Source organism: Corylus avellana, chromosome 5 (genome assembly GCF_965113065.1).
Source record: "Corylus avellana chromosome 5, dhCorAvel1.hap1.2, whole genome shotgun sequence".
Lineage (NCBI taxonomy): Eukaryota > Viridiplantae > Streptophyta > Magnoliopsida > Fagales > Betulaceae > Corylus > Corylus avellana.
The window spans coordinates 11,093,820-11,119,723 of record NC_142494.1 but is presented as its reverse complement, the minus strand read 5'-3'; the positions used below and the strand labels follow the sequence as shown (position 1 = coordinate 11,119,723).

Here is a 25,904-nt window from a genome sequence, read left to right as displayed (position 1 = left end):
ACATGAAATGTTTAACCTTTTTCGAACACACCTTCTTTGAAGGATTTACGTTCTTTACAAGTTAGCTATTTAACCTTTTTCGAACACACCTTCTTTGAAGGATTTACGTTCTTGACAGGTTAGCTGTTTAGCCTTTTTCGAACACACCTTCTTTGAAGGATTTACGTTCTTTACAGGTTAGCTATTTAACCTTAGAAAGGTACCTTGGTTATGTTTCCCGAGTTTGATCACTGGAAAGTTTTTTGACAGTGTCTCCTTTAGACTCGGGAAAACTTCTGATGTACTTCCCCTTTGACTCGAAAAAACTTCGGTTGTTTTTCTCAAAATAGAATGAGTTATAGTCTCCTCAACTGTGTTCCTCACAAATTTCCTTGGGAAAGCGCCTCGAGTATCTCACCGAGTTGTTCTCGGGGAATGTCTCTTGGCTATATTCCACTGAGGAGCCTCTTTTGATTGAAGTGTCGAGCCGCTCACTCCTATTATGTTGCCATGGTTTCTTGGGGCTAGTCCCGCTTCTCCTACAGCATGTCAAGGTGTAGCTTGAGGCTTTCATTATTGCACTTGAGCTGAAACGCTTCTTGATCCAACCTTGGCTGGGATGACTGCCTCATTTGCGCTCACCAAGCCGTTTCTTCAAATTTCATAGATGATCTTCAAACTAGATACCCCCCATTCTTGGATATGTGACTCTCAGGATCCTTTTGTTCGGATTCCTAGAAAATCTTGGGATCATGTGAACTTTCGGCAAGATCCGGCAATAGCGAGCGAGGGTGAGGCGATCATGCACTTAGCAGGGAGCGGCGAAGCTCAACGAAGCTTGGCCTTGGTGTGGCGAAGCGATGCTCAGCCGTATGAGGCGGAGTGATGCTCAGCCGTATGAAACTATACGCTCTTTGATCATGTTCTTGTAAGCCACCAAAAGCAAGTTCCGCTTCTTGGAAATGAGCTCCCCTTGTCCACCATGATACCCCATAAATTGTGAAATGGCCTTTCATGAGATCAATATTTAGAGCAATTAGGAAGCCCAGTCTCTTCGCATCTTGGGATGGAACTCCTTGGTGTGCTTGGGCTCAAGGTTTTAGTAGGCAGAGCATTTTGTCGGCAGCCATTTAATGGTAGCTAAGGAACAAACTCCTCATACATTGAACTTTTCCTGCATGTATTTGGTTATAAGATGCATATAGTATAAAAATAGAATATGTACCCCCTATTCTATGTGGCAGGAGTGGCATCAGTGATAAGACACTTAAATTGAGTAATAAGTTTAGTGGATAAGAGTTGCTCTAGCTAATACTTCTTGGCTGACATTTGCTCATCTTTGTGCCCAGCCACTTTTGGCATGCCTTCACGCAAGCTTTTATAACAAGCCTTGGAAGAGTGAGTGTTAGCTTGGGGCTGAGCTGATAGTATGTCTACCGAAATGGACAACTTCTTCTTGCCATTCTTTGCTTTGAACCCACATGGGTTTGTGCAAGAAGGGTTTAACCATTAAACCATTGTTTTGTTTTGGGATCTGCACAAAACGACAAACACTAACCATACGAGTCCTTTTAGACTGCATTATAAATTAGTGATGGAACATAAAACTTTATCATCTACTTAGATGAAGGTTAGTATAGAGATTCCACAATTATCATGAAACCCTTTTAATAGCTAGTGTTCATGAATCAGATCTTGCAAATAAAAGAGGATGCAAGGGAAAGCAACCACTTATCTCAGATGTTGTTTACTGGTATCTATCAAATGTGTTTCTTTACTTCTCGGTGATCCGAGAAGTCACTGAGTGTGGATAGCCGTCGGTGCCAAAGAGGGGTTGGCGCCAGTGGCTTTGAGGAGGGCTTGTTCATGGGAGCCCGCGAGTATATCTGCTTCTCTTAAATGAGTTACTCGGTTGAGTTTGTTTCAGAAGGTTGGGTGCCATACTCTGTTGGGCTTGAGTAAAGGCACCAAATCTGCTTTATACTGCTCAGATTTCAGGTTTGTGTCATCTCGGGATGGAATGAAGTGCTTTTGTACTATAAGCCACATTGTGCACTTTTTCCTCTATGTTATTCACTGCACAAAATTGAAAGAAGAATATAGAGCATGTTGCACTAAAATCGAGTAACAGCATGCCTTCTTACGGTGTATGAAACACAGTTGACTATTATCAAGCCCAAGCAACCATAATCCTAGGAAATCAGAACTAAGGGTGTAGAATGCTATTAAAGCTAAAATATGACAAAGTTGTTCTCACGAGAGGAGCATGCCTCTCACAAAAGGACATATTAGATACCCAATGATTTTTGAATTGCCATTGGCTTTCACCAAGACCCAAATTTAGAATTATTCTAATCAGGCATGCATTTATTTTAATGCATTAAAACACATCTTCAACAGAGACATTCTTGTATTATTGTCTTTTCATCAAGAGCCATACGCATATGTATTTAGAATTGTAAATTGTGCTTTGATTCTGGTAAATGACAAAAGCATTTAACAATTATAAATATACGTATACTTATTTATGGCAATTGATGTAAAAAGAAATATTGTTTTTGGTTTTAAATGCAGAAGGAATCTTCTTTTTACGAATCCCGCAGTCATCAACCTGATGAGGTCAATGAGTTTTTGCTTTTAAACAAAGCTTGCAAAAAGGCAAATTAGGCATAAAGAGATATGGTTCTTTTTTTTCTTTTTTCTTTTTTCTTTTTTCTTACACGTGAAACCTATGCAAGAAGTGAACATGCTTTTCCACAGTTGGCTAAAAAAATCACATACAACTAAATAAAATAAGTTCACAGAGACTCATTTGGCAGGGTGAGGCTTCCTTGGGAGGCGGAGTGATGCTCGGGCCTCAGGAGGTGGAGTGATCCTCAAAATATTTCTCCTCAGGAAATTTGCTCCTTAGATTTTTTGCTTCTCGGATTTTTGACTCGGAAATCTCTCGAAAATTCATCCACGGACTCTTGGAATTTTCTTCGAAAAATTTATGAGTTTGTCTAGGAATTTCGGTTTGAGTTTTTTCTGCACAAAAGGAGAAAGACACCAAGCAAGTGCATGCATCCAAGCAATATAATAACGAATTGAGCATTAATAAACCTAGAAAATTATTTTCATTTTGGTTCCTTAAAGCTAAGGACTTGGTGCTCTCAAAGTAGTTGGCTTTTGGGATTTTTTCCTCGGAATTGTTCCCTCGGAGTTGTGACTCTTGGGATTCTTCCTCGGAATTTTTCCCTTAAGAGTTCTCTTGAGATCCTCGGAATTTTTCCCTTAAGAGTCGTCTCTTGAGATTTTTCCTCGGAATTTTTCCCTGAGTTATGACTCTCGGGATTGTTCCTTAGAATTTTGCAGGATGACCCATCCTCGGGAATTTGACTTTTTGGACTCTCGGAATTTTTCTTTGGAAAATTTCTCGGAGTTTGTCTAGGAGTTTAATTCTCGGACTCTCGAATTTTTTCTGGACAAAATGAGAACAAGTGCATGCATCCAAGCAAAATATAATTGATAATTATAAATCCGAAAAGAAGGGTCGGTGAACCTAAGTTTAGGTTGGCGACCCGAGGTTGTTTTGCCGAAGGTCAGACTTGGCAAGACTTAGTGTCCGGCGAACCTGAAGTGGTGATCGGCACAGACAGAGGGGTTGGCCACTGTGAAATGTCTAAGCTTGCTAGGCTCGCTACCCGAGTTTTAGGACTCACATGCTGGAGATTGTGACCCCCCGTAATAACATTGCAAGCCCATTTGCTTGAGCCCGTAAATTTAATTCAGGACCGTTTCACCACTCATCTTAAGGTGAGTCAGCGGTCATTCGCGTGGATCGGCAAGCTTGAGGGGAGTCAGTCAGGTGCATCATGTCATGCAATAATGCTGATTCTATCTTACTCTCATTAACTTAGCTTGGCAGTATCTTTCAAGCAGACGATGGTATTGCTGGCAAGCCTCTGGAGACTGAACCATGGACATCACCCGTGAGACAGCTTCATCAATAGCCACATCCATTTTCTCTTTGTGACATAAGAATGTCGTCATCTTCAGACCGTCCGAGGCAGGCTTTGCAGTCTAGACAAAGCTTAGAAGCTTTGTGACTCGGCACACCTGGTAATTCAGCGGACTCTGGCCTTGGGTCTCTTTAGCCTCAGGCCTCGGGTCTCGGCTCTTTGCAGACTCAGGTCTCGGCTCTCTTCAGCCTTAAGCCTCGGGTCTCAGCTTTCTACAGACTCAAGTCTCGGGTCTCGGCTCTCTTCAGCCTCAGGCCTCGGCTGGTGAGAGTCAGGTCTCGGCTCTCTTCGGCCTCAGGCCTCAAATTTATTCAGACTCGGGCCCCAGATTTTTGCAGACTTGGGCCTCGGATTTCTTCATACTCGGGCCTCGAATTTCTGCAGACTCAGGCCTCGGATTTCTGTAGACTTAGGCCTCGGGTCTCGGCTAGTGAGACTCAGGTCTCGGCTCTCTTCAGCCTCAGGCCTCGGCTGGTGAGACTCAGGTCTCGGCTCTCTTCAGCCTCAGGCCTCGGGTCTCGGCTGGTGAGACTCAGGTCTCGGCTCTCTTCGGCCTCAGGCCTCAAATTTATTCAGACTCGGGCCTCGGATTTCTGTAGACTCGGGCCTCGGATTTCTACAGACTCAGGCCTCGAATTTTTTCGCGGGATGACCCATCCTCTCTTGCTTTGGGCAACGCTGCACTCAGGTGGGGCGGACATGAACCTGAGTCTAGTTCGCCAACATTAGACGCAAGGTCCGGTGATCCTCAAGACAACCCATTTAGATGGACCCGAGGCTCGGTGACTGAGGAGGGCTCGTTCATGGTGAGCCTGAGACCGGGTTGGTGCTTCGACAACAGGACTCAGTGACCCATTGTCCAAAGCAGGCTTGTTCATGGTGAGTCCGAGACCGGGTCGGCGCTTTGACGACAACTCAATGACCCACTGTCTAAGGCAGGCTCATTCATGGTGAATCCAAGACTGGGTCGATGCTTTGAGGACTCAGTGACCCATTGTCCAAAGCAGGCTCGTTCATGGTGAGTCCGAGACCGGGTCGGCGCTTTAACGACAACTCGGTGACCCACTGTCTAAGGCAGGCTCATTCATGGTGAATCCGAGACTGGGTCGACGCTGGCGTTTTCTGAGGCTAGGTTGCGTTGCGCGAGGCTTGCTCGTTCGCCGCTGGTCTACAGGAGAGGTCGCTGCTAGGCGTGAGAACCTGCATGGGTTATTCAGGAAAAGCTTTTTCTCCAAATGTTGTAGAAGACAACAAGAATAATGGCATAATTGTAAATTGTGAATTGCAAATTTACGATATAAAGATATACAAAATATCTTCTCCTAGTGCCTGGCACTATGTGGTTTTGTGTGTGAATGCGCACAAAATAAGAAGCAACTTAATTGTTTTTCTTTTCTTATGAGAAGACACACGTCAGACGCATTTCCTCAAAATAATAATGAGGGCTCGGTGACCCATAGTCCGAATAAGGCTCGGCGAACTCAGCAGGCATGCTCGCCGAGTTTGGCAGTCTCGGCGGAGTTCGCTGGAGGACTCGCCGAGGGACTCGCTAGGCTCGCTGGAGAGCTTACTGCACTCGCCGGAGTCGGAGTCCGGCAAACCTGGGTTGAGACTATAAAGTCCTCGGTGGGATCCATGGCTTGCTGGTTTTGCTTGTGGTGACCCTGCACGTCGTCCGTGTGGAGTGACATGTAGATCGTCGGTCGTAGAGATGCAGCCAGCAAGTGGGTGGACCTTCTTTGGACATTGCACAGCTTTTTCGATTTCTTTCTCCCTGCAGAAACAGTAGAAAATGAAAAACAAGTATGCACCCCCCTTATCTCCGTAAAATTGAGGTGCGTTAGTTTCTGAAAGCAAAACATGGAAAAAGCCATGCAAATCGTGGGGTCACGCCTGTAAATGTTGGCTTACTAACCGCCTAGCTTTGCATGAAAGTGGGCACCAGTTAAGGAGAATTCTCCTGAAACTCAAAGTGTTGGTCAGGAGTAGCCATGCGCAATAGCATGACTTTTGCAAATATTAAAGCTAAACATGCCATCACGTGGGCCTATCTTGATAAGGTACCACGTATTATATATATTTTACCACATATTATTGTAACAAAGAGAAAAGCCAAGTAAAAAGTGAACTTATCTTTGATTATCGTCCGACCTAGGGAACTGAAAGCTTTCTTTTTGCCTACTTTCTGATTGCTACAGTGGAGATTGTCCCCCTACACATTCCGGTCGAGAAGTTGCATTTACCCCTCACTTTTACAGTATGAACCAACGTAGAAGTTGAGGTTGGACCCCAGAGTGGGGGCAAAAGTGTCAGCGAACGTCTTTCCTTAAAATAGGAAAATAAAAATTGCAGGACTGCCATTCAAAGCCCCGAGACGCATCTTCTCCTTCGCTTCTATACTTTTCTGTGGTAGATCAGGTGAATCTGATGTTGACGACGCAAATCGCTACAAAGGGGATCCAGGATCGATGAATGTAGGTCTACGCATATCCGTTGGATAACTGTAGATCTGGCGAAAACAAACTAGTGATGCAAATCGCCATGGGGTGGATCTATCTGTGATTATAGATCTGTGTCGATTTGATTTCGGCTGGTTGATGTATCGCCCAAACGCTTGATCACCACCATAACGGATTTTGATTTTGCAAGAACCTAGTCGGTTCCCACAGACGGCGCCAAACTGTTGAAGCATTTTTTGGATCTAACAATTTCCATTTGGTGTGATCTTCACGTTCTTCGAGGTGTCTCTAATCAACCACCTTCGGGCTCCTACAAAATAATAAGAGCGTCAAAGGAGTCTACGGGGAAGGCCCCGTAGACCCTCTGATGCTTAAGTTAGCAGTCGTATATAGGGTCAAAAAGTAGCCGGAGCTAGCAATGTATTGAGAAATAATCATCGATCCCCCTTTTCCTCTGTCTTGAGTCTCTTTTATAGGGTTTTATCTCTATAACTGCTTCCTTAATCTTCTCCCTGCAGATCATTAAAGAATCATTTGAAATAGTGGGGAGATAATGTAAGGTAGTTCAGATAACGTAAGACCTTATAAGATCATGTAGGACCTTATGAGATAATTAAGGGTTGTTGAGAGATAGTGGGACCCATAGTGGATTTTATCCCCAACAAAATGATTAATAATTAAGTAACTAATGTGTTTCTTATAATTTATATATTATAATCACAATTTACAGTAAGTAAAAACTTAACAATTTTTACTTCCTGCAAATTGTTACATAAGCAATTCCTCATATTACATTATGAGGAATTTAAGACTTAGAGTTTGAGCATTACAATTAGATTAAATTTAAATGATTAATAATTAAGTAAATAATATATTTCTTATAATTTATACATTATAATCACAATTTGTAGTAAGTAAAAAATTAACAGTTTGAATTTAAATCATATATATGTCATGAATCATAATCATGAGATCATAAAATATAAGTATATAAAAATTAACATTGACCCATATAATCATACAATCATATAAGTATATAAATGTTTACATATAAGATACAATATATATTAATATTGACATTATATACTTGACTCGTGTTAAGCATTAACATTTTAATATATTAACTAAATAATACTATATGTAATATGATAATAGTGATTAGTGTGTGTGAGTGTGTGACATAAAGCATTTTACATTGTAATTTAAAAAATACTTAATCTAAAATAAGAAGAAAAAAAATGCTTGATTGAAAAAAACATAATTTTTAAAATCGTAATTATTGAAATTGAAATAATAAACTGACCCTAAATAATACTACATAACACAATTTTTATTCCTAATTCCTAAATTTTATATTTTGAAATTTTTATTAAATTTAATCGTAGCTGTCCAATTTAATTGAATTTAATCTTGACCGTTGCATTTGATCTATGGCATATAAGAGTAAACCAATTTAAAAGAATTATATGGTGCTCCACATGACATAATAAGCTCATTAATCAAACGTTCTAAATTGAATAAGAAAGTCAAGATCCTAATAAACAGTGTAGATCATCTACTATGCTTGCATGGAACCGGTCTCACTATCAGACGCACACAGAGGATTAATTCCGTAATGCGTGCAAATTAGAGAACCCCAAATTTAACGTAAATCTATCATCTCTGATCTCTCCATTCTCTCGACTCTCCCCTCACGGTCTCCACCATCCTCCTCGCCTCCTATCTCTGTTGCCGCTCCCACCACTCCCCCAGTGCCCCCAACAGCAGCCACCACCACCACCGCAGCAACCACACACCTCGACGCCTGGCTGAAGCTGAACGGCTCGTGCCCGGTTTCCAAGAACTTGCCGCTGCCAACCCCGGTGTCCACGCCGCTCTCGGAGGTCGTTTCACTCTCGCAGTATGCCGCGGATCGGAGGCGGAGGAGGTGATAAGATTTGTGGGTTTTTCTTTTCTTTTTGGGTTTTTTCTTTTTTCTCCGTTTCTTCTTGGGTGGTGGGTGGTTTGGGGTTTTGCCGTTTGATGTGTTTGTTTGGTTGCCCAGAAAAATGTGTAAATATTTTTGGATAGATAGGTATTGGGGTTTCTGTTTTTTACTGAATTATGGTTTGTGTTTGATGAAATTAGAGCAGAAAAAGTATCTAACAGATGGGTGTTGGTCTTTCACATAATATTGAATTCTAGGATTGAATCATTTTTGCCAAATGCATCCCAAAATTAATCGAGCTTGAGCTCAAGCTCGACCAAAATAGACGAGCTCGAGCTCGAACATGGTTCCAACCCTATCGAGCCGAGCTCGAGCAACATTTCTAGGCTCATATCGAGCTCGAGCCTGGCCTCAAAGTAAACGAGCGAGCCCGGACAAGCCAAGCTCGCCCAAGCTCGGCTCGTTTACACAAATTACACATAAAAGAGAATCATAAACAGGATATGCACATATCAGGCAAGAACGGATAAAATTAAAGAAAGAAAATTAAGAAAAAAAAAAAACGAGTGACGCCCACAAACAGCATTCCTCTGACCTCCCTTTGTCATGAACTACAACACGATTCATATCTGAGTGGGAAAACTGCAATGAAATGGGGATTCTAATCAAAATGTTCTGCAACCCACAAAAGCCTCCTTGAGGGAGCTGGAGGTGCCAATCCTGGGATGTCCCTGATGTTTCTGTTACCGGGGTTCACAATCTGAAAATTTACACAGCAGATAAGTATGCAGGGTCAATGCCAGCATTGGTGTCCATAACAGTGTGTGGTTAGCCTAGAAGATTGTAAATTAACATGCACAGTATATATATCATTTTAAGAAAACTTCACTTATTTCTTTTAATCTTTTACAAGCTGTTTTAAAAGATTGTAAATTAACATGCATCATCATCATCATCATCATCAAAGTATCCATGACACAAAGTTTTTCCATTTATTCTTTCAAGAGGGAGAAGAAGTACTTAATAGGATCAATCAAGCAACTCCCCATAAGAGTAAAGAGATCATGTTCATATATATGAATCCCTCATAATTCCAGAGGTGGGGGCAGTCTATTATATATAGTACTTACTGGTGCATGCATGGAGAAAGAAATTTCAAATATGTTAGTTAAAACCTAACTTATTTAAAACTAAACTCATTTTCAAATTTCAAATATGTTATTTGGTAGCCAAAACAAAGGAAAGAAGGCATAGAAAACATGAAGAGAACTAAGAACAAATTTGTATGGCACCTACTAAAACTGCCATACAACACTTGTGGATTGGTGCTGTACAAAGTTAGTGGCAAGATTGTTGACAATCATTTGTTGCAAGAGATTTTTTTTTGCCACTACTGTTCTTTCTTTGGGGTTCAGTGGGTGATAACTGAGACATATTTTTTTAATAGTGTTGAAAATGCACGGTTGATCAGCATAGAATTAGTTCGATTATGGATGACTGTTCCTCTTTTTCTTATTGGACAATTTAGAGTGCTGTGAATAGCCTGACTTATTGCATTATCTCAAAATATTTTTAAGTTTATGTCTGTTAGGTCTTTCGTGTGATTGATGATTGCTATAGGTGGTATCCCATCTTCCTCTTTCTTGGAATTTTGGGATCTCTTAAACATTATATTGTAACTTTTAGAGCATTTGTATTATTTCCTGTGTACTGTAGTTCTTCCTCTTCCTTTGTTTTTTCCTCCCCTTTTTTTTTCCCAATAAATTGTGTTATCTAGAAACACAACCCAGGCAGAAATTGTTTAGCATATCCACAAATTCCTGAACAGCAGAAAAAATTTAGAAACACAACCCAGCGATAAGCAATCTAAAATATTTATCCTCTTTGATTTTCAGCAATCTAAAATAAAAACCCTCCTCATCCATGGTTCAAACAAAACCAGAAGAGGATGATCATCAAACGATTCCTACAGATAAGAAGGGAGTTGTTAACATAAAGATAAAGAAGATAGAAGATAAAAAGTGCAATTCAAATGTATAGATAAATTAGATAAATGATTGTGTAATTGCATGTATAGCAGATAGATTTGTTGATAAGATTTTTGTAACCAATACTTCTATAAATGAATAAATAGCAAGCAACCTGATTGAGGTGTGGAAGCCAAAACAATTATTATAGATTTATTTGTCTCCTTACTCGGCTCTTTTTTTTATTTCATTTTATTTGTTATTGGGGAAGTGGTGGAATTTATCTTACACGTGATGTTTCTAATATATTGCAGGTCCTGTTGGTAGTTACTTGGGCTGACGTAAATAATGGTTTGTAGATTGTCCACCAGGTTGTTGAATATATGTATAGCTTCATTTTGTAAAGCGCAGCAATTGGAAAAAGCTGAGGCAGTTATCATTGACGGTATAAGATTAGGGGTACTTCCGGATGTGGTAACTTACAATACACTGATTGATGCGCATTGTTATTTTTTCGGCACTGATGCAGCCCATTCAATACTTTATAGAATGAGAGAAGCTGGAATAAGTCCAAATGTTGTTACATACAATTCTTTGCTGGCTGGTGCCGCCAGGACTTGCTTATTATCACGATGTTTGGATCTGTTTGAAGAAATGCTTCAAGCAGGTATACATCCTGATGTGTGGAGTTACAACACTTTGATGCATTGCTTCTTTAAATTGGGAAAACCGGATGAAGCTTATAGGGTTTTTCGGGATATTATACTTAGCAATCTTTCTCCTGATCCAAGTACATTTAACATAATGATCAACGGACTTTGTAAAAATGGATTTACAGATAATGCCCTTGGGTTATTTAGGAATTTACAACGTCATGGGCTTGTTCCCGAATTAGTGACTTATAATATTCTAATTAATGGGCTTTGCAAGGCAGGTAGATTAGGGGCCGCAAGGAGGATCCTCAAGGAGCTTGGGGAATCTGGTCATCAACCAAATGCCATAACCTACACTACAGTTATGAAATGCTGCTTTAGATCTAGGCAGTTTGAACAAGGGCTTGATATCTTGTCAGAGATGAAGAGTAGAGGCTATACATTTGATGGCTTTGCATACTGCACTAGCATTGGTGCTTTAGTTAAGACGGGAAAGAGAAAAGAGGCAAATGATTACATGGAGCAGATGGTCAGGAATGGAATTGAGCTTGATTTAGTGTCTTATAACACCCTAATTAATCTATATTGTAAAGAAGGTAATTTGGAAGCTGCTTTTAACTTGTTGGATGAGATAGAGAACGGAGGTTTGAAATGCGACAAGTATACCCACACAATTATAATTGATGGATTGTGCAAGGCTGGGAATATTGAAGGCGCTCAACGACATTTGAATTATATGAATACCATGGGCTTTGATTCAAACTTGGTTGCCTTCAACTGCATGATTGATGGATTGTGTAAAGCTGGTCAGACTGATCATGCAATGAAATTGTTTGAATCTATGGAGGTTAAGGATTCGTTTACCTACACCTCCTTGGTGCACAACCTTTGTAGGGAAAGGAGGTTCCGTTGTGCATCCAAGCTTTTGCTTTCTTGCTTAAAAGGTGGCATGAAAATACTCAGGTCAACCCAACATGCTGTTCTCGATGGTCTCCGCTGTTCTGGGTTTACAAGTGAAGCAAGGAAGCTTCGATCAAAAATTCGATTGGGTCGTCTATTGCACTGATGATTTTCATATAGTTTTTCAACTGCTATCCTATTTGGATCATGATCTTAGCAAACACCGTGTAAATGCCATTGTTTTAAATGTTGGTTGTTTTGAACTAATAAGCCTTTTACTGAGAAATAGATTACTATACTGAATCTGGGTTAGTGGACAGTGACAAAGTACATTTTACTGTACCTGGATTGCATACCTTACATTCTCTGTGGCAATGCATGTGAGTAGAAGACTGCTAAAATAACCTTGGCTTCAAGGAAAAGTAGGCACACATCTAGGAGGCTTATTATAAGCTTAGCGGTCATGACAGTTGCTTAAAGTTGATGGACTCAGAGGTGAATATCTTTTCCTATTCAATGATGGCTCATAGACTTCCTTAGAGTGATCTACTGAATATGTGCCCTTGAGATGTTATTTGATGTGTCTATCTTCTTCAGTGTTTTGCAAAACAACCTTCTGTTATAATGCAGGAAATTTTCTTATTTGTGTTATTTCTGGCAGGAAGATCATTGACATTGTTTGGACTCAGTGTGGATGGACCTGAGGCTCTCCATGTCCTTCGCTGACTGGAGTTGGTGTATTAGGGGTGATTTTCATGTGAGTAATGTTTGACAAATAATTTTTTATGAAATTTGACTTTAATAATATTCATGTTATGGCCAAATAGGTGGGTCCTAGATAAATCAGCTTATATTGTTTAAAGGGTTTTTGATTGCATAAATTTACAAGCCAATTGTGCAGTCTTTTTAGAAAATATGAGATCTATGCACTTGTATCCATGTTTCTTAAAAATAGTCAAGAAAGTCTCATTGCTTCTTCATCAGGTATTTGTTGTCTAGGTTTTACTCTTTTACTGGAATTATCTTTTGACAACATTGAAGGTGATGAAGGAGAGGTTCAAATTTGTGTTCTAGTAATTTAAGATATTTTCCAAAGTTTCCAGAAAGTGTGATTTTTCTTTTCTTCTGTCTGCATTGTCTTAAGTACTTGACAGTTTGGGATGATCGATTGACAAAGATTTCAAATGTAATGGTGGAGAGCTACTGATTTTAAATTTGTGTTCTTGTCTTTGTAAGAGCTTTTCTGGCTCAAGTAGGTTAAGGTGGACCAGCATGTTTACATATGATATTTTACTTATGCAACGAATATGCTCATAAGTTGCATGGACATTCTACTTGATACATGAATTCAGGGTGTCAGCTATTGCAGTCTTTTTTCTTCAGTTATCCTTTAATTAGTGGACATGCGGAGAAGCACTAATGGCAATTATTCCAAAGTATGTCCTTGTGAATCATCCATGGAATTGTTGTGGTAGATAAGCTTGAAAATTGATTCTCTGATTTTGTCCTCATGGTGCTAGTAGATTGACACTAAAATGGTATTGGGCAAGTGCAACCACCTGTTTCATATCTAAGCCTGCAAATATTGTCCAATGGAAGGAAATGAAAGATATAACTGTTTTGACGCTACTATAAATGTGTTGAGCAAGTGCTTTGCTGAAATGAAGCAAACCAAAAAATTTATAAATAAGACATTGATGCAGCTGATTTAGATATGCATCCTGAAGGCATCTGCTTTTATGTCTTGATTGATTTGACACTTTGAAATAGTCTAAGTGAGAGCTTTGTGGAGATGTTGAGTGTTTGGTTTAGATTCTCTTTTTTTCTACTACTGTTTTGCAGTGGCATTATTTAAGGGTAATTCATGAACTTGAAAGTTCATATGAAGGTGCACACTGTCATGTCTAGGAATTTTCAGAATGCTTTTTATTAGATTGTGTATTTTAAGTAATCCAACGGCAAATTTTATTGTTCACTGTAAATTTTTTGGGTGTTGAAGACAATTGAATCATAGATCTGTGTATATAATGTATATTTACTAAAGTATTCTGCAATTAGCCTTGCTTCCAACTTTGATGGGCTAATATTTTATTCTTCTTCTCTCTTTCTTTTTCCTTGATTTGATTTGATTTTATTTTTCGTTTAATGTTCCATGCAATCGAGGTTTGCTATAATTAGTCGCCCTCGCTGTCAATTTATCATGACCTTCTTTCTTTGGAATTTCCTAAAGAAAATTTCTAGACAATTTTTCTAAATTTCTCTGCTTGTAAGTATCAAATTATGGCTGATTAAATTGAGAGTTGTGAAATAAAATATATTTTTGCTATGATAAGAACTTTCAGCTTAATTTCTTCCAAGAGGTAGGATAAACAATCCAGTTATTTCTTTCTATTGGGATCTCTATAGATGCCAATTGATACATTTCATTTGGTAATGTAGATTGTTGTTCTTTACAAGTTAAATAACCCACTAGTTGGCACTGTGATTATTTTATTTTTATTTATTATTATTATTATTATTATTTTTCTATTTATTCAGGTTGATATCACATTGACCTTTCTATATAGTGTTTTAGCAATTCTCATATCAAGAAAATTGCACTGATGATGTTATATATCAATATGGTCTTGCAATTTGGATATTTCGTTTTATTGTTGAAAACTATATCATACCGCATTGCATTTAGTGTTTGTTCTGATTAATTTTTCACTCCTTTGTGGAAGGAAATATGATTTTACTCTTCCTCAACTATAACTGGATTGTCAATTTTGATTTCTTCTTTGATCTACAGGATCTTTTGGCTGTTTAATTGTTGGCCACCCCCCTATACATACAATGCTCCCTTATGAAATGACCAAATGCTTCTGCAAGAACTAAAGCAAAAAAGAACATATGACTTTTTTTTATAAGTTATCAGAAGGAACATGTAACTTGCGTAGGATTGATGACCTCCTTTCTTAGATAAGAACTTGGCTTTAATTGTCTATTGGTTTAATTTGAAGGTCCATTATGTGATTGTATAAGCACTCAAACAATGAAATTCTTTACATAAGCCTCATTCAACTCTGTTGGATTCGTCCCTTTATCAGAGTTATGCAAATCCACTATGAATTGAAGCCCTTGAAACAACTCTTAACTAAGACCAATTACTTTGTTTTTAGGCTTAATTAAATTCTCTTGAATTGCATGTGTAGTGGTATGTTCTCAGAATGCCTTAAGGTTGCCAATGGACAACATCAGCAGGCTTAGTGGACCAAGGAACCAATGGTTGTCAGTGGGATGCATAATAAGAACTACTGTGTGACCTGACACAAAGACTAGTGACAACAAATGATATTTGTTTGTTTATATTAACACAGATTTTTTGTCTTGTGTAATATGAGACAATACTTGGGTGATATTGGTGGAAACTGATGTGAGAGAATTAATGGTTGTCCCTGCCATTGTATATCAATGATGCTGTTTGGGATTAGACATGGAGACATGTCACTTCTTTTTACTTTCTTTTCCCCTTCATTTAAGGTGGCGTTGGGTGTGAGCTGCTTGCTTTCTTGGCTTGCAACTGATTCATGGGAGTTAGTTGTCAACCCCAAATCATTTGCAATTCCAGCTAGCTCTCTGGTTATCCCAAATAAATTTATATTGCCTCTTGATGCTGCCAGTATAATTACATAAATTATTTTACGGTTGGCATGAACAAATTGTCTCACATTGGACTCAGAATTATCGGTTTATTGCAGGTCTTGTTGCGGAAGAGGGATTGCATATTTGATGCCGATAGAATGTGGCGCCATGAAGAAGATTAGATGCATTTTTTGAGTGACATCTTTGGAAGTAGCTTTGGAAGCATTATGATGTCTTTGCTAGCACCCAAAGAAGAATGGCTTAGATGCATTGGTAAGAAGGTGAATGGTGGCCATTATCTCTAGAGTGTGTATTGTTGTTACCTAAAATGAATAAAATGAGCCACCCAATGCGTCCATGCCTTAGCCAGCACAGGATGAGTATTCTATGATACAAAACCAAGTTATTGTTTTAAGTCAGAAATAAAGATTGGAGGAAGATGAGGGCTTCATCTGGTTCTGATAGAATTTGCTCAGGAGTTTTTTCACATAAGGCAAGAAAAAGAAGATATTTAGTTTCATTGGAAATGTGATTATGACTTGTGGATGAAAATGAAGTTCAGTGAGTTGCAGATTTTGCTACTTTAACCTTCCATTTGGACTAAGCAATTCATTGTTAGGAAATGAATTGACAATTTAATTCGTTAATGAAATGTATTGAACTGGTTTTGCTGTTGTATTAATTTGTTCGGAGTGGACATGAAATAAAATTGAATTCTCTTGATTTGTGTAAATGCATATGGATGTTCCTTTTTTTGGGAAATTTGTAAAATGTATTGGAAATTGGTAGAGAATTCACATGAATTCTAATTCTATTCTTGTAGATTGGTTGGGGTTTCAAATATTTAAATTGAATTGTAAGTTCGTTTTTGTGTCAAACACATGAATTGGGCTGAATGAGCTTGCTCCAATTGAATTTTGTTTTGGTCAATTCATGGGTTGCCAAACAGTTTGCAAGTGATTCCTGATTTGGGTAATTTCTGTTTGGAAATGTTTTCTGTTTTTGTTTTTGAAAATTTGAAAACGAAAATAGAAAAACAATTTCAAGGTGAAAATAAAAAATCTCATCATCTCATGAGATTTATTATTTTTTGATGTAGGACGATATTTATCTTTATTTTCAGTAAAAACGAAAATAAAGAAAATATTAAAAATAATATTGGAGCAGCGCCGCTTGATCAGAATTTTAGCTATTCTCAAACAATGGAAGTACAAAAGGAAAGATTGCCACGATTCCCGCTGATTGTCAATTTTATATTAGGATTTTATTTTATTTTATTAGGACTTTATTTCCTTTCCTTATTAGGATTAGGTTTACTACTACTATAGGATTATGTTTACTTTCCTACTAAGATTAGATTTACTTTCTCTACTAGAAGTAGGTTTACTTTTTCTCCTAGGATTTTTCTTCTATAAATAGGCTAGCTTATTATGTAAAATTCAATCAATTGAATTATTATAAAATCAGAGAATTCTCTCTCCAATACTCTGCGGAGTTTTATCCTTCTTTTAGCCTGCGGGCTTGTTTTTATCTTTTTGGGTAGAAGACGAAGACGCTTCTCCTTGCAGAATCAAAGACGTTGCTCTTTGATTAGTTACCTTAGTCTTCCGCTACGTCAGTTGGTATCAGAGCAGGCTTTATCCTGATCATGACCAATCAGCGCAACGGTGACGATTCCCTTAACGACGCTGCTCGTGACAGGGAGGCTCCTTGGAGAGCCGAATTCCAAGAGTTCCAGCAGATCCAGCAAACGATGCAACAGGAGATGCGCCAGATGCGAGAGATGATAGAGCGCATGCACATAGGTCCTAATCGTAATCACAGGGACAATGATGCCCATGATGACGATGGGATCCGAGTGAGGCCTATTCCTCACCAACGACCTGCACCCATAAACCGACCACCGGCTTATGACAATCTTAATTATGATGAAGAAGTTGTGGAAGATGTTAAGTTGGTTGAAGAAGTGGAGTTGCCATCAGAGAAAACATATGTGTAGCCACCATCATTGATTCCAACGACTACATCAATGGAGGAACAGCTACCGCCTCCTCCACCACAAGTGCAACTTCCTCTACCACAGTTACAACCTCCTCCACCACAAGTGCAACCTTCTCCACCACAGATGCAACCTTCTCCACCACAAGTGCAACTTCCTCTACCACAGATGCAACCTACACTACAGGTGCAACTCATCACGATCATCACAAAAATTGACGATTCTTTTGAAGAAAACAATGAAGTTGAAGATGATACCCAAGAAGAAATCGTTGGAGGAATTTTGGTGGAAGTAGACGAAAAGGAAAAATCATGTCTTGATTCTATCTATATAGATTTCTCCAAGTACTTTTCTTCAGAGGAGCCACATGTGCCATGTTCCAAAGAAAACTCGAGGACGAGTTTTTTTCAAGTGGGGGTGTCTGATGTAGGACGATATTTATCTTTATTTTCAGTAAAAACGAAAATAAAGAAAATATCAAAAATAATATTGGAGCAGCGCCGCTTGATCAGAATTTTAGCTATTCTCAAACAATGGAAGTACAAAAGGAAAGATTGCCACGATTCCCGCTGATTGTCAATTTTATATTAGGATTTTATTTTATTTTATTAGGACTTTATTTCCTTTCCTTATTAGGATTAGGTTTACTACTACTATAGGATTATGTTTACTTTCCTACTAGGATTAGATTTACTTTCTCTACTAGGATTAGATTTACTTTCTCTACTAGAAGTAGGTTTACTTTCTCTACAAGTATTTCTCTTCTATAAATAGGCTTGCCTATTATCTAAAACTCAATCAATTGAATTATAATCAAATCAGAGAATTCTCTCTCAAATACTCTGCGGAGTTTTATTTTTTTAGCCTGCGGGCTTGTTTTATCTTTTGGGTAGAAGACGAAGACGCTTCTCCTTGCAGAATCAAAGACGCTGCTCTTTGATTAATTACCTTAGTCTTCCGCTACGTCAGTAGGATTAGATTTACTTTCTCTACTAGAAGTAGGTTTACTTTCTCTACAAGTATTTCTCTTCTATAAATAGGCTTGCCTATTATGTAAAATTCAATCAATTGAATTATAATCAAATCAGAGAATTCTCTCTCAAATACTCTGCGGAGTTTTATTTTTTTAGCCTGCGGGCTTGTTTTATCTTTTGAGTAGAAGACGAAGACGCTTCTCCTTGCAGAATCAAAGACGCTGCTCTTTGATTAATTACCTTAGTCTTCCGCTACGTCATTTTTATTTTGGGAAGTGTGTCACAAACTCATGAGATTGTGACAAATCATTTAGAAATCAACTTTTGAAACAAAAATTTGGAATGTTAGCATTTATCATAAAAGATATAATTATGTCCTTCTTATTAAAAAAAAAAATTAAAAAAATAAAATAAAAGATACTGAGGCCATGGCCCTATGGTAGGGGCTGCCATGAGCCACGCCCTCAGACTAGGGTAGCCAGCGATTTTGCCCTTCTTATTGAGCTGGCCGCAAGCCTCCCTTTGAGGCCATGGTCCCTTTGATTGGAGTGGCCCTTAATATATAAAATTAGACAGAGATCTTAGATTTAAAATTTTCATAAGTTTGGGTCTTACATTTATAAAATTAAAAACTTGTCACCTTGACATATTTTCCAAAATTTTAAGCATAACTTACGCTTGTTTTGCTTTACTTTTAGAATACTAGTCAGAAGGCACGTGCTTCATTCCTTGTGTTTTTTTTATCCCTGTGATATTTAGTGTTGTGAAGTGATTATAGTTAACTAAGACTATAGTATTAGGTAATTGAGTAGGTACATGTGTAAAAAATAAACTGTACATATAGGTTCTCATGCCAAAAGAGAGCATAGTTTTTGGTTTATAGTGTCTGTCATAGGAAGACAAACAAACACACTCTAGAGTAAAAATATACTCGTTTGTTTTCATTTTGTGCCATTACTTCATAGCAAAAGTTTTTTTAAAAACACAAAAAAAAAAAAAAAAGTTGTTGAGCTTTGATTTGTTGGATTGTGGAAGCTCATTCATCTTCATTTGGTAGTTGTTGAAGAGCAATGATATTGAATCGATAGCGTGGTCCTCCACGTGCACCAAGTACTGTAGCTCGAAGTAAGATCATGAATTCTAGCTAAGAAGAAAGCATTGCAATGCTTTCAATATTTGTGATACCATCCTATTTTCAAAAGAAAAAAAAAAAAAAAAGGAAAACAAAGAAAAAGAAATATGATTTTATTCTTTTTAGCTAAATATGTGAAGGGAAAAAAAAAGAAAAAAAGATTCAGATATACTTGCACGTAGATAGATTTAAACTTGTATAATTGAACAATGTTGTATTGCAGTAGAGTAATCAAACTTATGTTAGTTATGTATGCATTTATGTATGTTATTTATGAAGTTGTATATGGTGTTATGATTTATTTTTTTTTCAGTCTTCAATCTTTATGTTTTTCAAATTTCATATTAGATAATAAGATCTAGGTTTTTAATAGTTTGTGGTTCAATTGAAAGATGATTAGGTTTTTTAATCCATCTAATCATAGTAGGTTATAGGACTGTATGTAGAACTAAGTTATAGGTTTCTATATCACATAGTTATTTTTATTTTTATTATTATTATTATTATTAAATGGATAATTTTGAACTAGGGTTTAGTTGTCCATGTTTTTTTAGCAATGAAGGTAAATATAGAGAAGAAAAGCAAACAAATGAAGAGAAAAATGATAGGAAATTAAAGTGCATGTAGCATCCTTGATGAGGAAAGAAAAAGCCAAAAAAAAAAAAAAAAAAAAGTTAAAAATATAATTTTTATCTAAACGGAGCCCAAGAATCTTGTTCTTTTGATTTACCTGTATTTCGTAAGCATTCAAAGGAGAATAAAACTAAACTTTTTCTTTGTTACAACAAAAGTGATCTTTATCCAAATCTTATCTTGTTTATATTGTAGCTCGATCACACGGAAGTACAAGGTAAGGAAATTGAATAAAAGAAAAACGTATAGGAATCAACATTAATTGCAGATCAAATAAGTAAACATATGCATCTTTTATTTTAGAATAGACTTAGAATTGTTTCTGTTAGAGCAATTTGCTGTTTAACTGTTTTCGACACTGTGTGGACTGCATATTTTTTGATGCCTTCTAGATTTGCAATACGTTGTTGTGCTCTTCAAATAGCTACAAAAATCTGCCGGCGTCTATGCCGGGGAAACTCTGTGTAGTGATCCAAATAATTAATTAAACTTAGGTAACTTAGTTAGAGAGTTAGTTTGGGTTTTTGTGTCACTAGAAACAATTGGGAGGGCATTTTGAAATTTTTTAACTTTCTGACTGTACGTACGCATGGGGGACCACACAGATGTACACTTGCAAATAGTACACAAGTGTGCATGTGGGGGACTAGCTATACGTATGCTGATGTTCGGGTTGACTATTGGTTAATGCACGTACGTATGATGCAGCCTTTGATCCACTGGGTAAATAGTACGCAGATGTAAGTCCTTATAGTACCATACGTACGTTACTTTTCAGAACAACCCTACAACGCTCACAGCTTTTCCCACCTATAAATACCCCACCCCCACACGCCCATTACTCCCCATTTTAGCCCACCCTCTAGAACCCTTGTATGAGTGTCTTTGTGAGTTTTGTTAGACTTGGAGAAGGAGAGGTGATTCTTGGAGGTTTTGCTTCAAGGAGGTAATCTTCTAAGCCTATCTTGTTCCTTAGTTGTTATGTTGTTTAAGTGCTTTTCATAGTCAGTTTAGTTGGTAGTTTTAAGCTTTTAGCTATGTTGTTTCCCTTTAATCTTTATTTAAGTTGGTTTAACATTTCATCTTTGTTGAACGGATTTTCTTACGCATGGAGACATTATTTTGAGATAGGAAGTCCTAGAAACCCTTTGGGTAGCTTGCTTTAGAACCAGCTTGGGAGGATACGAGGATGTTTGGAACAAATGAGGTTCTACTTGAACCTTCTGGGTAGACGTACGGCCAAGAGCCTGGACGTAGAGTCAGAAGCGTTCCAAGGAACGCCAATTTGGCCAATTGTCTGATAGCCTCTGTTTTCGTGTTCTAGGTTCATTTTAGTTAGACTTAGGATTAATGATAGGTTTTCCACAGATTTGGAGAACTCGAATCTTTTGGAGGGATACTCGTAGAACTTGTTTGACCCAGGTGAGTTTTAACTCACATAGCGCTCACCATTTATTTCCATATTGCACAACTACTTTGTGTACCAAAACATGCATATTTACAACTCTTATGATATACACTTTGCTACACTATGAACTCTATCATTTGCGAAAATATGCTACTTAACAAGATAATGACATTGAGACTTATAAAGGCATGCATGTAAAATACAGACAAAATTAATTGCATCGTATGATATGGTACACCGGCACGTGTGGGATAACGGTCATGGGCTTACTATATATGTTAACTTTATAGTCAAATGTATCTGTTTCATGGGCCTTGGATCCAATAGTTGTTTCATGATCAACTCAGCCTTAACGGGCAGTCACTACAGGACGTACATCATTAGTAGCATAGGCCACCCGAGGTTGGATTCGATCGGGCTGCTAGTGTTATGGACGGTAGCGTACAATGGTCGGAGCACCGACATTGTGTTACAGGTCCCTCAGGATAGTGCCAACCCTATTGAGAATAGGTAATATCTCGGGTAGACCATACTATTGAACTATCACTGTTACTCATGTATTATATCTATATTGCATCCATAGATAGCTGTCATACCTAAACTATTGCATTCTTTATCAAACGAAGTTCATCATTAATAGCAGGAGTATTGTGTACATTATTACTCACTAAGTCTTTAAAGACTTACCCCTTTATTTTTCCCCCCTCCATTATGTATAATTGCGTGGTTTAGCTAGCATAGAGGTAGATGCCTTCGGACCGGATCATGGTGGTTGCTTAGGACCTGATCGAGGTCATTTTTGAAGATATGGACCCGGTTTGGCTGAAGTCCATGTGGGACGATGGAGGAACTATCCGGGCAGAGATGGTAGAGATAGTGATCATGTTAGCATTACTCAAGATTAGACGCTGATTTTGTTATCTTATTTCCAGACGGTTATATTTTTGTTTGTAATATGTATTTTGATGACGGGTCCGTTGACCAATATATTTGATGATCTATTTATGTTATGATGACTTATCTTTAACTCTTATGATTATACTTGGGGTATTTAGTTAATGCTTTGTATTTCTGTATTTTAAAAGTCTTCCGTTGTATTTTCTTGTTTATGAGGGATTAAGATCCCTGAGTCTTGTCCTGCGAGGGATGTAGGTTGGGAGGCAAACCATGTAATCACTTACCAGTTAATTGATTTTCACAAGGCGTTACACTTCGATGCCTAAGTCAGTTTTTGGGAAAAATATTATGCTTCGGCGCACAATAATTCAATATGCTCAATGGGGACTAATTGAGCACTAATCCGTAATTTCTAGTATAATAGAATGTAGAATGTGTCTTTGTATCTTGTGTAGGAGCTTGAGAATAATTATCTAAACTCCCAAGTACACCTAGATGGGGGGTGAATAGGTGTATATCACAAATAATGCATAATTAAAAATTAACACATGCAATAGTTGAGCACCAAAAATACGTGAAGCAGTAAAGCATATGGACACATATATTTTTGGTTACGAAGTAGAAACTTGAAGAACCTCTTCGAGGAAAAACCACTTCGGAGCAATGGGCCCATGAAATCGTTTACTATAAAAGGAGGAGGAAATACAAGTTTCTCACACTTACAAAACCTTTGTAGTTGACACGAACTTGTCTAGACAAGTGACCCTCCTTGCTCGGCTACCGCGGTAGTCTCCCCAGAACATTTGGTACTCCTCCTATTGACTTCCCTTGCCAGAACCTCTGACAAGCTGCAAGTTACCTTGACTATTTACAAACACAAGTTACTGAAATGAATTTATAGCACAACTCTAGGAGAGTATAGAGACTAAGCACACAACATAAAACCTCTCCTAGCACACAAGGAAAAACTCACTCAAAGCACTAGGATTTTTCTCTCAATTTCGTGCTTCTGCCCTCTATTTTCCTTCATCAAAATGATCAGCATGAGTGCTCTATTTATAGGTAGAAATGAGATGCCTTTTTCAGCCGCATTTAATGTCTTTTTTGACTGGCCGTCCAGATGGACTCCTGTCGTGTGCTAAAGGTGGTGACATGTGGAAAGCATCTCGGGAATACTACAAGAATTAAATATGCGGTGCTTACTTTTTGACTACTGGCCGTCAGGACGGGATTGACTGGCGTCCAGACGTGCTAACATTTAATGCACCGACTCGCGTGTTTCCCGGAAGCACTAAATCAGTCAGCCAAATTTTCAACGTGCTTTAACCTTAGTCCGTTCGAACAGGGAAAGTGTCCCTCCAGATGGGCCAACATTTATGGCCACCTACTTCCGTGTTTTATGTAGCATTAAATTGGCCAGCCAAATTTTCAACACGCTTTGACCTTAGTCCGTTTGGATAGGGAAAGTGTCCGTCTAGATGGGCTAACATTTATGGCCACCTACTTCCGTGTTTTATGTAGCATTAAAGTTGTCGGCCATTTCCAATTGTCATCAAACCTTCCTCCTTTCGGATGAGGCTTCGAATGCGACTAGGTTAAATCCCCTGATGACACATGGCAACCCTAGCTAGGGTTTAGGAATGCTTAGACCTCCGAAAAGTCTTCCTTGCCACCTCCGTGCGGACGGCTAGCGAACGGAGCTCTCTGGAATTTGTATGGGAGCTTTCTGGACTTAGAAAAATTTATGCATCAGTCTAGATGGCTTGTGAATGGCTTTGATGTGATATTTTTGTGACCAAAAATATCAATTATAAAAATAACCACTCGCAATAGGACGAATCTTTGTAGGATATGGCTATAGAGAGGGTGTCGAACCTCAAGGACTACAGGGGTTTTATTATCAAAATTCAAAAGATTAAAATTAACTTAATTCAAAAGAGAATTGATTTGATTTTATTTGAAACTAAAGTGCATGAAAATAAAAGATATTTAAAATAAGAGAGAGTGTAGGGTATTGACTTCACCTCTATCCGCACAACAATGGCTAATCATAATTAATCCCAGAAATTCATTCTATGCATGCTATAAATAAACAAGAAACTACCTTATTAAAGAATAAGCATAATCTATCTTCGGTTGGTACGTATCGTCCGCCTAACCACTAAGATGCGGTACAACCCGTCTTCCCTAGGTATAAATTATCAAATTCTTTAACAGGATACATACAATCAATGAATAAGTGTAACCCATCTTCGGTTGGCACGGACTGTCTACCTAAATTACACTAAACTAGGGTGTAGTACAATCCGTCTTCCCTAGGCATGTCCTATCAAATCCTGTTGATCATATGTCAATTAAACTCATTGTATAACCATCATCCTCATAATCACAGAAAACAAGAATGATTTGAGATCAATAAAAGTAAAATACTTTCTAAGACAAGAGAAGAATTTCACAAATATTGATTTTGGAATTTAAGAACAATTGCCTTTAATAATTAAGAACATAATCAAAAGGTAGCAATTCTCAGAGTTATACAATCAACATGCATAAATTGAAAATCTAGAAATTAAATACAATCAAACCATTGTGCTTGGATAGGGTTACATCAACAACCCAAGAAGGGGTTTAGCCGCTTATGATCTTCTAAGCTCCAAAGACAATTTTCTGATTTCTAGCTCTAGGAAGTGGTGTGTGTTTTCTTAATGCTTAGAGGCCTATTTATAGGGCTTAGGAGAGTCCAAGAAGGACTAGTAATCCTAGAAATTTCGGAGATTTAAGTCCAAGTCCAATTAGGATAAAGAAAACCTAAGTCCAAATCAGAATAGGATTCGCCCAGAATTGCGTTCCTATCTTGCGGGGCGATTTTGGCAATACGGCACTCCGAATTAGGAAAATTCTATTTCACAATGATTTGTAGAAATTTGAGTTAGATTTCTAGTGCCGCTTGAATCACCTCAATTAGATATTTGAACCGAAAGTTATAGCCAAAATACCGATACATATGCAGAATCCAAATTTGAATCCAATCCGATTTTGACTCCAATTTAAGAAATTCCTAATTAATCCCTTCCTTTATTTGATTAAACTTAACCACAAAATATAAGTCCTCTGTTATGATTGGCTACGCTTAATCATCTCAAAGTGTACTTTGAAGCCCAAAATCAATGGAATTAATTGCATCTTTATTTATAACCTGGAAACACAAAAACAAAACAAAATCAAACAAATAACAACGCTAAGGAATTAACATATGCAAATTAAGGGGCTTGAATGTGCAACATTCGGCGCTTATCAAGCTTCCGAACGAAGCTCTTGGGTTTTTGTACTGGAGACCTTCACCCTGCAGCA

The 25,904-nt window shown here is 38.0% G+C and overlaps 1 protein-coding gene and 1 pseudogene across 4 annotated transcripts; both read left to right on the top strand.

Moving 5' to 3' along the window:
* Positions 1–8,080: 8,080 nt before the first annotated feature.
* LOC132181321 (Pentatricopeptide repeat (PPR-like) superfamily protein) lies at positions 8,081–16,231 on the top strand. 4 transcript variants are annotated; one of them, XM_059594494.2, is made up of 4 exons: positions 8,081–8,366; positions 10,648–12,381; positions 12,552–12,643; positions 15,627–16,231. In XM_059594494.2, the coding sequence occupies exon 2, from the start codon at positions 10,682–10,684 to the stop codon at positions 12,050–12,052; it is 1,371 nt and encodes a 456-aa protein (XP_059450477.1). In that variant the 5' UTR covers positions 8,081–8,366; positions 10,648–10,681; the 3' UTR covers positions 12,053–12,381; positions 12,552–12,643; positions 15,627–16,231. The 4 variants fall into 4 exon arrangements, with proteins under 4 accessions (XP_059450477.1, XP_059450476.1, XP_059450474.1 ...); XM_059594493.2 differs by having other exon boundaries at positions 12,548–12,643; XM_059594491.2 differs by having other exon boundaries at positions 10,648–12,643.
* Positions 16,232–17,263: 1,032 nt separating this feature from the next.
* On the top strand, positions 17,264–18,284 carry LOC148585770 (uncharacterized; annotated as a pseudogene).
* Positions 18,285–25,904: the final 7,620 nt, after the last annotated feature.